The sequence below is a fragment of the Podarcis liolepis genome (genome assembly GCF_965112155.1).
Source record: "Podarcis liolepis genome assembly, chromosome: 12".
NCBI classification, from domain to species: Eukaryota; Metazoa; Chordata; class Lepidosauria; order Squamata; family Lacertidae; genus Podarcis; species Podarcis liolepis.
In genome coordinates, this window is record NC_139563.1 from 25,655,244 (window position 1) to 25,669,045 (window position 13,802).

Consider the following 13,802-nt stretch of genomic DNA (forward strand, 5'->3'; position numbering starts at 1 on the left):
CTGGGGAAAGGTAGCATATGCTACAGAGTCTCCTCTGCAATTCCTTTGGGGTTCTTATGCCGTAGATGTCCTTGGTAGTTTTTCCTATGTGCTTTCCTGAAGACTGCATGCTCATCTGTTTTCAGAAGGGAGGACATTGCCCTTTTTTCTTTTTTTTCTTTTTTTTTTTACTAACAGTTTTCATATGCCACCCAATAACTGATATTATTTGGGCGGTTCACAATAAAATGTTAAGCCATAAAGATTAAAACAAACAAACAAAAATCCAAACCAAATAAAGCAAAACCAATGCAAAGCAAGGTTATTTATAAACCAGCAGCAAGATTTTAACACACCTTGGGAAACAAAAACCTCTTCCCTGGTGCCCAGACATCCATAACGTGTGTGCCAGGTAAATCTGTCTGGGGAAGGTTTTCCATAACCGGGGTGCCAGCACCAAAAAGGCACTCTGTGTAGTATTCACCTATCACACATTGTTGGGTAGCATGCTGCTGAAGAAGGGCCTCTGAAGATCTGGGCACATAGTCCTGTTGTACAGCATAGCATGTGTGCATTGGCCTCCCCCAACCCAGACACAAACACACTTAATCTGAAGACAGCCCTGTATCAGGAAGAACTTCCTGACAGTAAGAGCTCTTCGACAGTGGCATTTGCTGCCAAGGAGTGTGGTGGAGTCTCCTTCTTTGGAGGTCTTTAAGCAGAGGCTTGACAACCATATGTCAGGAGTTCTCTGATGGTGTTTCCTGCTTGGCAGGGGGTTGGACTCGATGGCCCTTGTGGTCTCTTCCAACTCTATGATTCTATGATTCTAATGTCTGGTGTATTGTGTATTATGTTCTGTTGGAAGCTGTTCAGAGTGACTGAGGCAACCCAGCCAGATGGGTGGGCTACAAGTGACAAATAATAATAATTATTATTATTATGGCCATGGGGCATCACTTGCGCATTGGTTAAACATTTCTTGAATGTGTCAGGGGGCTTCGTAGTCACTCAACGTAGATGTACGGCCCCTCCAGACACACATTTTTAATACGTGCTTGTGGTTTCATGGCAGTTCTACACAATCCCACTTTCAATACTGCTTGTGCCTTCAGATGTTTTGGGGTTGAACACATTAGCTTGTTTCCTATCACCGCGTGTCCCGGAGCTTCCTGCTGAAATCCTGCAGCTTGTTATACCACAAATAACCCCACTTTATTTTATTTTTTAGTCCTAGCTGCGCTGTATAATGCAAGGGGGCCCTTCCAAACTGCAACCGAGTGGTAACATTGGAAAAGCATTGCAGAACAACTAATAAAACAGAATAATATGTAATATAAATCCACCATTAATGCAGCATTATTGGGTCAATGATGTGCGGCAGAATATACCAGCGAAAAATACCGGTATAGAAGAATTGCTATTCTTAAAAACATCAGAAGGGTTTGCTGGATCAGGCCAGTGGCTCAACTAGTCCAGCATTCTGTTCTCACAGCGGCCAACCACATGCCTGTGGGAAATCAGCAAGCAGGATTCAGGTACAAGACCACTCTCTCCTCCAGTATTTTCCAGCAACTGGTGGAATGCGGGTGGCGCTGTGGTCTAAACCACTGAGCCTCTTGGGCTTTTGCCAATCAGAAGGTTGGTGGTTCGAATCCACACAACGGGTTGAGCTCCTGTTGCTCTGTCCCAGCTCCTGCCCACCTTGCAGTTTGAAAGCATACCAGTGCAAGTAGATAAATAGGTACCGCTGCAGCGGGAAGGTAAATGGTGTTTCTGTGCGCTCTGGCTTCTGTCACGGTGTCCTGTTGCACCAGAAGCAGTTTAGTCATGCTGGCCACATGACCCGGAAAGCTGTCTGCGGACAAACGCCGGCTCCCTCAGCCTGAAAGCGAGATGAGCGCCGCAACCCCATAGTTGCCTTTGACTGGACTTAACCATCCAGGGGTCCTTTACCTTTTACTTTTTTACCTTTATTCAGAAGCATTGCTATCTCAAATTGTGGAGGCACAGCATAACCGTCACAGCTAGTAGCCATTGATAGTATTCTCCTCCGCGAGTTTGTCTCATCTTCTTTTAAAGCCATTGAGGTTGGGGGCCCTCGCTGCTTCCTGTGGGAGCAAGTGCCATAGTTTAGCTAGGTGCTGCATAATCTTCCTTCCTCTCTGCAGCAAGAGCAGCAGTCCCTTATTTGTTTAACAATATTTATATGCCACGTACTCAACGGAAGGCCTGCAAGCGGATTACAAAGAATATGAGAAAAGCAAGCGTTTAAAAAAGTTAACATTAGAAAGATTAAACATAAATAAAAGCAGCATTTAAAGAAAAGTATACCCATGAAAATTGCATGCTGCTTGGGGAGGCTTGCTGAGACAAATAATGTCTTCCTTAACAGGAAAAGGAAAGTACCTTGGTTGGATGTTACCTGCTAACTCTGTCCCCTCACAAACAATTACATCACTTTTCTTTTCTTTTTTAAAGTATTATAATATTGATAGCATATGTTTGGAGCGGAATCAGAAAGCATTATCTCATCTGGGTTTTGCTGGAGCCAAATGATCATTGATATTGGCCTATAAAAACCAGCTGTAGTACTTCCATGGAAAATTCTAGTATTTTTTTTTTAATTAAAAAAAAATTTCCGTTGTCTATGTGGATAAAAATTTATATATTGAGTGACTAGGTGGTGTGGTTTTTTTAGGCCAGCGTTATTATGATAAAATGACCAGAGCTGTGTCTTAGTTCATACAAAACTGTCAGGCAGAGATTTAGAGGGGTTTAAAAAAAACCCCAATAACAAATAAATAATAAATAAATAAATATGCCTCCCCTCCCTTCACTGCATTCTATTTATACTTTGGACCCATTTTCTGGCATGTTCAAAGATAAACATGGCGACGATAAAAGATTCCATCTTAGGTTTTTGGCAGAAGGTGGCTCCCTACAGGAACTTAGAGAGATTTAATTGGGGTGACTGATTATGGGGCTGTCTGGGAGCTGGGAGGAATCCACTCGCCAGCTCTTGCCGTCTCCTCCTCCTCGATGCATCCAGCAGAGATACCTAGATAAGAACAGAGGCAGCTTTTGTGAGGAAGAAAGTAGGGGTGGAGGAGAAATTCAATTCAGCTCACATTTGCAGGCAAACTTACCTAGTTTTCACCTTCTTGAAACTATATCTGCACACCAAAACTCGAAATTCTCACTTCTCCAGATTCTGTAATGCGGTTCCCAAGCCAAGGAATTTTGTACCAAAAATACATAAAAGGCTGTATAAAAATGCATGGATTAGTGAAAAATCACCTGAAGAAATGCATTTGTTAAGGGGAAATGGTTCTGCCAAAATGTTTATGTTGACCAAAACATAAAAAGATGTATACAGTGGTACCTCGGGTTACATATGCTTCAGGTTACATACGCTTCAGGTTACAGACTCCGCTAACCCAGAAATAGTACCTCGGGTTAAGAACTTTGCTTCAGGATGAGAACAGAAATCGTTCTTTGGCGGCGTGGCAGCAGCAGGAGGCCCCATTAGCTAAAGTGGTGCTTCAGGTTAAGAACAGTTTCAGGTTAAGAACGGACCTCCGGAACGTATTAAGTACTTAACCTGAGGTACCACTGTATATTGGGAGAAAAAAAACACTAAAACACTGCTGGATTTTCACAAGGACTTGCTTCTTAAAAATCCGCAAACTGGTGCAGAAACGTAGCAAAGTGAACTAAGGGGGGGGGGATGAGAAACTGAGCAAAACCAAAATTCACCCATCTCCACAAGAAAACAATTCTCTATTTTAGAGCGGTTGCTGGACTCCAGCTCCCATGAGCCTGAGCCCACATGGCCAATAGTCAGGGATGGTGGGAGTTTGAGTCTAGCAACATCTGAGGGGCTGCAACCCCCACCCACCCAAATCCCTCTCCCGCAGAGAAAGCGCTGCCCTAACCAGGACTGCTTTGTGTTCTGAGGGGTGTTCCTGACAGCAGCCCAAATGTTAAGGAGCAGCAGCAGGCGGGCGGAATAAATGAGTATTGTACATGCAGGAAGACAGCCTCTTTTGTTGGCTACCTCCTTCCTCCACGGGTACAGTATTTCCTTTTGTTGGCAAATGCAAAGTGATCTGACCCATTCCTTAATTCAGCTGGAACCATGGCCGAACTCTACCTAAAAAAGCTTGTTTGTGTTTGTGTGTGACCTCCGCCTGGCTCCTTTGATGCCTGCACTGCTCAGGGACAAAATTCACTCAGCGGCAGCAACAAAGAACTTTTAAAAGAGGGTTGGGAAGGATTTTGTTTGTATTAATGAAGTGTAATGTGAGTCAGGGAGGATGCAAGTCCTCCCTCATACCCCACCCCTCTACCCCCGCTGGCGGAATATCAGTCCTGCCGTAAACTCAGATTTTGCCCGGGCTGTTAAATTAATTATTCCCTTTGGTCGTCCACGAGATCTTATCAGCATTCAGTGAGGAGCTGGGCACAGGCTGGCTCTTCATTCCCAAGTTACTCAAATATCCCTGGTTTTGTTGATGGTAACGTTAATCCATCTGAAATACAATTGCAGCACAAGGATATAATTCTAATTTCAAGTGATTGTGGTGGTGGCACAGCCCCCGTTTATATGATTTTTGAGAAGTGTGCAGGAGTCGTCCCACCAAATCAAAGAAAATGACTAGAGCATGGGTTGGCAAACTAGGGGCCGGATCCGGCCCAGTCGCCTTCTAAATCCGGCCCGTGGACAGTCTGGGAATCAGTGTGTTTTTACATGAGTGGAATGTGTCCTTTTATTTAAAATGCATCTCTGGGTTATTTGTGGGGCATAGGAATTCGTTCATTCTTTCCCCAAAAATATAGTCCGCCCCCCCATAAGGTCTGAGGGACAGTGGACCGGCCCCCTGCTGAAAAAGTTTGCTGTCTCCTGGATTAGGGTAATGAATACAGCAGAACTTGAATTGAGCTCATCTCCAGGTACTTTGCCTGCTTCCCTCCTTATTTGTTAGTTTTGGCGCCCACTGCTGGCGGAAAGCAAAACTACTTGCACTTAATAAAACTGCCTAAAAGTCACGATGGTTGATTTGTGCTACGATGGGCACGTAGACATTCTTTAAATTGAAAACAATGGGACACGTGTGCACACATCCCTTTGCTAAAAGCTTGCTGCTGTTGCTCATACATGATACACATGTAGCTCCAGAGGTTTGAGAGACACCAACAGAACACTCTTATACCCATAAGTCACATTGTGTCTAATTTGGGCTTACTTCCAGGTAAGTGTGCATAAGATTGCAGCCTTAATGACCTGCGCTAACGTGGATTTTGATCACTGGGGCTGCTCTTTTCCTCCATGAATTCCTTCCTAGAAGAGCACTCGCTGCATCCATGACAGCCCGGCATCTAAATGTTTGTACGGGAACTGCATCTACAGCCCCTATCATAAACTCCGAACATTGAGATTATAATGCTAAATGCCTTTGTGGGCCATTGGGGACAGTCTCTCCCTGGCCAATACCATCTTTGTTGGGATTTTGGTTGGAACCAAGGAAACGGTCAAATCTTACCTCCTAGCTCAGCCCCCCTTTATCTTCTGTTAACTCTCTTGTTCTTCAGCTAACGTGTTTGCATGTGACACGGGTGGCACTGTGGGTTAAACCACAGAGCCTAGGACTTGCCGATCAGAAGGTCGGCAGTTCAAATCCCTGCGATGGGGTGAGCTCCCGTTGCTCAGTCCCTGCTCCTGCCAACCTAGCAGTTTGAAAGCACATCAAAGTGCAAGTAGATAAATAGGTACCGCTCCGGCGGGAAGGTAAATGGCCTTTCCGTGCGGTGCTCTGCTTTGCCAGAAGCGGCTTAGTCATGCTGGCCACATGACCCGGAAGCTGTACTCCAATAAAGCGAGATGAGCACCGCAACCCCAGAGTCGGTCACGACTAGACCTAATGGTCAGGGGTCCCTTTACCTTTACCTTTTACATTTAGCATCACGGCCAACTTTTGTCTTCATAGCACAGTCCTCTGCATGCTTACTCAGAAGCAAGTCACACTGTTTTCATTGGGGCTGAAGGGCCACGTAAAAGAGAAATACAGCTGCAGCCTTGGTCTCTCTGTTATTTTAAAACAAAGCAAAACAAACAAAAACCACCTCAAGCAAGGCCTTTCGCCACGAAGTGACTTGTGTCAATGCACAGAATTGTTAAGCCTTCCTTGTATGGTGTTCCTAAATACATTTTGAATCCCTGTGTTACAGGAACATGGTTGAAAAGCAGCTTGGGCATCGTAGAACAAGAAGGAAGCGAGATGACCTGGACGTATATTGCCCCACAGCTGGGCTACTGGGTTGCAGCGATGTCCCCCACAAATCCAGGTGAAATGAGAGTTTTCTTTTCTTCATAAATTTCTGCACACCATGCTGTGAATGGGCCTGTGTGTTTCACTATAGTATCAGTGCACCCGCCATTTTAATTACCCACAAGGCCCTCCCAGCGTACTACTGCTCTGGGGCATTGTGGGAATTATGAATGGTGGTCATCTTGTCACTGTCTGGTGTGGGTGGCATCACTCCTGCCGCCTACAGAAGCACCTACAGGGGACCCCCTCTGAGCAGAGGTGGTTTTAGGATAGCATGATGGGTTCAGCTGCACTGGGTGCCGGCGCCGCAACAATAATGTAGAATGGGGTGCAAGAGTGGGGGGCACTGAATTGTAGCATCACAGAGGGCGCCACTGAAATTTGAAACTCTGCCCCTATTCCAAGGCAGGGAGGGGTGCACACTGAAATATTCACTCAAAGGGGAATTGGAAGGCTCTGTATTGGTTGGATTGCTTTTCTTCAGCCTTTTCAACTTTTTCTCTTCTAGGTCCCGTTGTAACCCAGGACATAAGCACTTACCACACAGTGTTTCTTTTGGCTATTCTAGGAGGGATGGCTCTGATACTTCTGGTTTTACTGTGCCTCCTCTTGTACTACTGCAGGTAAAAAAACTCTTTAAGAGTTTTCCGGTAAATTTTCCATCCTACATTACAAGCATCCATTAAAAAAAAAAACAAAATTCAACCTAAAACTGCAATGTAACTACTACATTGTCCATCTCATACTTCCTAAAAGGGTCTTCGTATACTGAGCATATTACGGTCCATAGCAGTAAGTCACAATATCGGGACCACAGATGTTTGGGCAGGAGGTCATGTCAAAATGATTTGGGGGCCCCTGGAAGTTTCACAGTTCAACTTAGTCTTGATGTAACCATGGTAAGAGGATATGAAGTCCCTATGAAAGCGTATTGATTTTGCTGCCCTTCTAACTCGACTCACTTCTGTTAGCTTTTCTACTAAAGCTAACTCTCGTACCTTTGAACCACCATCCTTGCAGCATGAATGGGGATTTCTGGCGCAAATGTTTTGCTGTCTCAAAGCCTGCAGGCTGCCAATAGGGAGGAAATTAAGTCTATAATCTCCACTGTGTTTCCTCAGTTTGTGTACAGAGATCATCCCATTTTGCTTTAATACTGGGGGGGGGGGGGAGAAACATTCCATCCTGATGAGTGATCCTTTAAATTTTCTCTCTCTTGGCACAGAAGCTCTCAAAAAGAAAAAGAAAAAACCATTAGATCTCTAGGAGCACCTTGAGTGAGATAAAAACAAGAACTAAATGATTGGGTATGAACCATCTGAAACTAATTCAGACCAATGTCCCCTAGTTGAGCCAGTAACTGATTAGGTTTGAATAGATTATGCATTTTGTGCAACCCTCTACTTGCCCATTTCTTAAATTGCTTAAATTTTCTTTCCTCTGTGGTATAAAAAGGGGCACAATGGGGAACTAGGAGTCACACCCGTTTTACCCATGTTACAAAAGGCTGGCTTTACAAAAGGGGGTTATCGATTTCATTTAAACCATATGCAGTTATCTTTAGAAAGGGAAGCACTTTGTAATAGCGATCTTGGTCCCAGTTCAGCACTCCACATCCTGATCTCCCCTTACGATCTGTTTCAATTGCTTAAGGTGACAGGCATCGTAGTATAACTGGAGGAGAGGCATCCAAAGCCATCAACTTCATGTCTATTGTTTGCCATTTCATTTTGCAATGGGGGGAAATGGTGCTTTGCCACAAACACTTGCAGATGGTGCAGTGATACGTATATCAGCTGCCATAATAGTCAAGCAAAAGAACACCTTTGGATTTCGGTTCCGTGTTATGAGCTCTGTTCAGGCATTCTGAATACTACTACAGTGGTACCTCGGGTTAAGTACTTAATTCGTTCCGGAGGTCTGTTCTTAACCTGAAACTGTTCTTAACCTGAAGCACCACTTTAGCTAATGGGGCCTCCTGCTGCCGGAGCACCATTTCTGTTCTCATCCTGAAGCAAAGTTCTTAAACCGAGGTACTATTTCTGGGTTAGCGGAGTGTGTAACCTGAAGCGTCTGTAACCCGAGGTACCACTGTACTACTACTACTACTACTACTACTACTACTACTAATTTTATTATTTATATCCCGCCCATCTGATTGCATTTCCCCCAGCGACTCTGGGCGGCTTACAACACATAAAACATTGTAACACATCAAACATTTAAAACTTCCCGATACAGGGATGACTTCAGATGTCTTCTAAAAGTCAGGTGTTGACATCTGATGGGAGAGCATTCCACAGGGCGGGCGCCACTACCGAGAAGGCCCTCTGCCTGGTTCCCTGTAACTTCACTTCTTGCAGTGAGGGAACCGCATGTGATATGCCCCTAGTCAAAATGAGGGCCTGCTTTTCAAAGGGAAGAACAGCAATGGAAGAAAAAAGGATTTCGTTTGAAGGAAGATTTGATTGCCATTATGTATTATTTAATTCCCAGCTCTCCTGAGGACTTTTCAGTGTGGCTTACAAAAGTGCAACAATATCAAAAAAACAACAACATCACACCATTAAATGCAAAAAGCAGCAGCAATAAATTATATGTAAAAGCAGCATTTAAAAGCCATACTTATTAAAAACAACTTAGGCCAACACATGGAAACGGCAGAGCGTGGACGGGCATGCTAACGCTCGTCTTTGCCGTCACCCTCAGCATGTTACCTGGTGACTCTTTGTGCTGTGACGAAACCTCCTTTACTTACAAAGACTTCCCGCATTTTGAAACCTTCACCTCACACAATATTCTAGCCAGGAGAAACTCCCAAGACAGACTGCTGTCCCTCTGAAAGCAGAGGATGGATGGCTTCCACATCCAGAAGGACAGTTTTGGAGGCAACCCAGCGAACCTAAACAAGCTCACTGGAAGGTCACATGTTAAAAAGAATCATCTTTTCCCCCCCCTTTTAACATGTGAAATTAATGAAAATATAAGTAGTTGATTTATTCCAAGGGAACTTTTATAAGATAAAAAGCAGCACAGACATTTAGGAATTCTATTATCATCATCAGTATGTCTCTTTTCACAAAAGTGACTCAGCAACTTAAATGGGGGGACGCGGGTGGCGCTGTGGGTTAAACCACAGAGCCTAGGACTTGCTGATCAGAAGGTTGGCAGTTTGAATCCCCGCAACGGGGTGAGCTCCCGTTGCTCGGTCCCTGCTCCTGCCAACTGTGCAGTTCGAAAACACGTCAAAGTGCAAGTAGATAAATAGGTACCGCTCTGGCGGGAAGGTAAACGGCGTTTCAGTGCACTGCTCTGGTTCACCAGAAGCAGCTTGGTCATGCTGGCCACATGACCCGGAAGCTGTACGCCGGCTCCCTCGGCCAATGAAGCGAGATGAGCGCCGCGACCCCAGAGTCGGCCACGACTGGACCTAATGGTCAGGGGTCCCTTTACCTTTACTAAAAGAATAGAGAATAAAATAAAAGAAGAAGAGGAGGCGTTTGGATTTGATATCCCACTTTATCACTATCAAAGCGTCTAACATTCTCCTTTCCCTTCCTTCCTCCCCCACAACAAACACTCTGTGAGGTGAGTGGGGCTGAGAGACTTCAGAGAAGTGTGACTAGCCCAAGGTCACCCAGCAGCTGCATGTGGAACAGCGGAGACACGAACCCGGTTCCCCAGATTGCAAGACTACCGCTCTTAACCACTGCACCACACTGGCTCTGTTCATATATATACAGTCATACCTTAGAAGTTGAACGGAATCCATTCCAGAAGTCTGTTCAACTTCCAAAATGTTCAAAAACCAAAGTGCGGCTTCTGATTGGCTGCAAGAAGCCCCTGCAGCCAATCAGAAGCCACGGAAGCCCCATCGGGCATTCGGCTTCCAAAAATAGTTTGCAAACCGGAACAGTCACTTCCAGTTTTCCATCATTCAGGAACCAAAACATTCGAGAACTAAGCTGTTTGACTTCCAAGGCACGACTGTATATAGAAATAAAATGTACAGGCAAATCCAGCCTCAGCTGCCCTACTAAAAAGATGAGCACAAAAATAGGCCACAAATATACAAATTAAGGGCCAAAAGCCTGGGTAAATAAAAATGTTTCTGCCTGGCAACCAAAAACAGATAAAGATTGTGATGGGCATGCTTCTCTAGGGAGAACATTCCACAAACAGGGGGCCACCACTAAGAAAACCTGTTCTCTGCAGAGCTGTCAGGTTGGAACCCTGAATAGGAGCATTCACTTAACAAAAGACAGTATCTTGTTGCAGGTGCTAACCATTTTTGTTCTCTTTTTATGATAGGCGAAAGTGTCTGAAGCCACGTCATAAGAAACTGCAGCTGTCCTCAACGCTTAGTGGCGCTAAGAAGGATCAGTCGACCTCTATGTCCCACCTCAACTTAATCTTTTCGCGCCGCGAGTCAGAATTTCCTGGCGGGTTGTCCGTTGCCAGCAATGGACACACAGAGTCCTCCGGCCACAAGGAGCTGATGGGCGCTGTGCGCATGGAGAAAGTGTGTCCGGGAGGAGAAGCAGATATGCACACTCCCATGCTCAAGCACACATACAGCACCTCGCAAGAGTTTAGTTCCCGAGAAGAGTTGCTTTCCCATAAGGAGAAGGATCAGAGCCGTATGTCTCTGGAGAACATGGCCTCTAGCGACACTCTGCGAAAAGACTACCTTAAATCAGTGGATAGCTTTCCTATAAACCCCAGGAAATCTATGGAGGCATCAGAAGGATATGACTCCCCTGACAAGGAAGATCACAGGAGGAGTTACAGTGCAATGTTGACTCGGCCTTTATTTGAGAAGCCAGAGCAGGCCTCCATGAACCATATTTCCACAGGAAGTAAATACAATCTTCAGGAGCAACTGTACCCCATCCCTTCAGCACCCGAAACAGAACTGCTAGACTGCAGGCCCAGTGAATGTATGATGTCTCGCTCTGTTGACCACCTCGAGAGACCCACTTCCTTCCCTCGGCCAGGTCAGCTGGTCTGCTGTAATTCTGTTGATCAGGTTAATGACAGTGTTTACAGAAAAGTATTGCCTACGCTGGTTATTCCAGGCCATTACATGAAACTTCCCGGAGAACATCCTTACATTAGCCAGCCTCTGGTTGTTCCCACCGACCAGCAGATCGACATAGAAAGGCTCCAGGCGGAACTATCGAGCCCTCATTCTCAGCTCTTCCCGCACTCGCAGCAACAGATGCAGCCCCAGCAGCTGGCCGCTCAAGCAATATCTCAGCAGCATTTGCAAGAAGCTGGAGCAAGCGAATGGAGCGCCCAGAATGTCTCAATGTCTGAATCTGTATCCATTCCGGCATCGCTCAACGACGCCTCTTTGGCGCAGATGAATAGCGAAGTGCAGCTTCTTACAGAGAAAGCTCTCATGGAGCTAGGAGGAGGCAAGCCCTTACCTCATCCTCGGGCCTGGTTTGTTTCTCTTGACGGGCGCTCCAACGCTCATGTCAGACATTCGTACATCGATCTTCAAAGAGCTGGGAGGAATGGAAGCAACGACGCCAGCTTGGATTCTGGGGTGGACATGAGCGAGCCCAAATCCGCCCGGAGGGGAAGGGGAGATCACTTGTCCCTGCACCAATCCCACCTGCAAGTTCAGGTACATCCGCAGAAGGAGCAGAAAGCTACCGACAGCACAGCTTACACGCAGCTTGTGTATTTGGATGATATGGACCAAAGTGGCAGCGAATGCGGTACAGCCGTTTGCAGTCCGGAAGACAGTACTCTAAGGTGCCTGTTGGAGGCAGGGAGCAGAAGGACAGGCAGCCAGCTGCCCAGCCTGCAGGAGGAGACGCTAAAACGAACAGTGGAAAGTTCACCAGAGCCCTTAACGAGCCCAGAGCACGGAATGACTGTCCATAACGAAGCTGAAGATGATGAAGACGACGAGGATGACGATGACGACGACGATCAAGGAGAAGATAAGAAGAGTCCTTGGCAAAAGCGAGAGGAGAGGCCACTGATGGCGTTCAACCTCAAGTGAGCTGCGGTTCATTCATCTTTTCCCCCACCGACCCAGGGGAGTATTAAAGTTGCCAAATATTTCTTTCGGCGGATGTTCTCAGTTTGTCTGTGGAAGGGGGAAGAAAAAGTCGGCGGGGGGAGAACCCTCAGGGTTGGGGCAATGGAGGAAGTGCAAAGAATTACTGTGCAGATTCAGATAGTTGCTCTGAAGAGGCCGCGCGAGGGACGCTTCCTACGAGAGTGTGACTCTTGATTCCATTTACTTGACATCAGCCATCAAGGACATTTGGACATGTTTGGCATGTGGTATGGCGGATTATGACCTCAGATTTCCCCGAAAAGGGATCTATGTGAAACTTCATTGCGTTTTCTTAAATTCAATTGTATCATGACAGTGCTACTGAAAGGGTATCTTTCATTAGAATTTTTGACACTTGACGTCTACCGATATGCATTATCTCCAAGGAAGGCTATGCATTGCTGCTTTTTAGTAACCTTTTTTTGCGTAAACTATGCTTTTCTTACTTATGTACAAGGTAGTTGTTAAACATTTTATGTCCTTACGATAAGTCTGCTCAGCAACTTTTTTACCTACACAAAAGCCTGAGTAGAATCTCTTGGTATTTTGAAGAGCCTTTTTTTAACGAAGCCAAACTGAATTTTAAAGTCAGCTGCGATTCCTCTGGTTCCAATCCCCCACTCCCAAGTGCCTTTTTTACAGGAACAATGAACAGCCCCTTCTTTTTGCTAGCGCCTTGAATATTCAGATTTCTTTCTCTTTCTAAAGCTTTACATTTTCTTTTAAGAACTGCATGCCATCTAATGTCTGTGCTGATGGGACTCCTCATTTCACCGCAGTGTGTTCCCTAGTTATGGTGTGTACTGTGGATTCTGTTTAGCAAAGATAGGCTAGAGGACATCTTTGGAAAAACAAAAACCCGAAAGTAGCCAAGAAGATAGTTGCAATGACTGTAAATATGGTGTATATAGGCTGAAGTAACATGGACTATGGACCAAGCAAGTGGACTGAATGTGTGTTTTAGAGAGTTCGGGCAAAAGTTATTATGTACTATCCAAAAGTGCCAGATAAACACTTCTGTGCTTTCTCTATATAAAGCTGCTTGGTTATCCAAAAATTATAATTGAAAAATAAACTTTTTAAAAATTTAGGATTTTTTTTAAATTCCTCCTTTTAGTTGCAATATTATTATTATTTACCAGCAATTTGAACTCTACAAAGTGGCTGCTGAGGTTGGTGTGCTTGAATTCTATCACTTAATTCTCATGGAATCTCAGTGCCCTCCTTGATTCATCTATGGCAAGGGAGGGGCAATGCCAAACACCCGGCTTTCCATTTGCCACTGCTGCGGAAAACATTGTGGACATAGGAGATAATTGAACACAAAAAGTCCACTGACAGTGATTCAGAGGCCAAAGTACAGCTCTAATGCAGAAGCCCAAATGCAGTGCAGCCATATAAATCCTGTACAT

The 13,802-nt window shown here is 45.2% G+C and overlaps 1 protein-coding gene across 2 annotated transcripts in view; it reads left to right on the top strand.

Moving 5' to 3' along the window:
• The window catches only part of FAM171A1 (family with sequence similarity 171 member A1), a 73,726-nt gene extending 60,246 nt beyond the window's left edge, over positions 1–13,480 (top strand). For both annotated transcript variants that reach the window (XM_083467404.1, XM_083467405.1), the window contains 3 exons: positions 6,211–6,327; positions 6,820–6,934; positions 10,623–13,480. In XM_083467404.1, coding sequence (XP_083323530.1) covers positions 6,211–6,327; positions 6,820–6,934; positions 10,623–12,330 — 1,940 coding nt within the window. In that variant the 3' untranslated portion in view covers positions 12,331–13,480. The remainder of the gene's footprint in view (positions 1–6,210; positions 6,328–6,819; positions 6,935–10,622) is intronic.
• Positions 13,481–13,802: the final 322 nt, after the last annotated feature.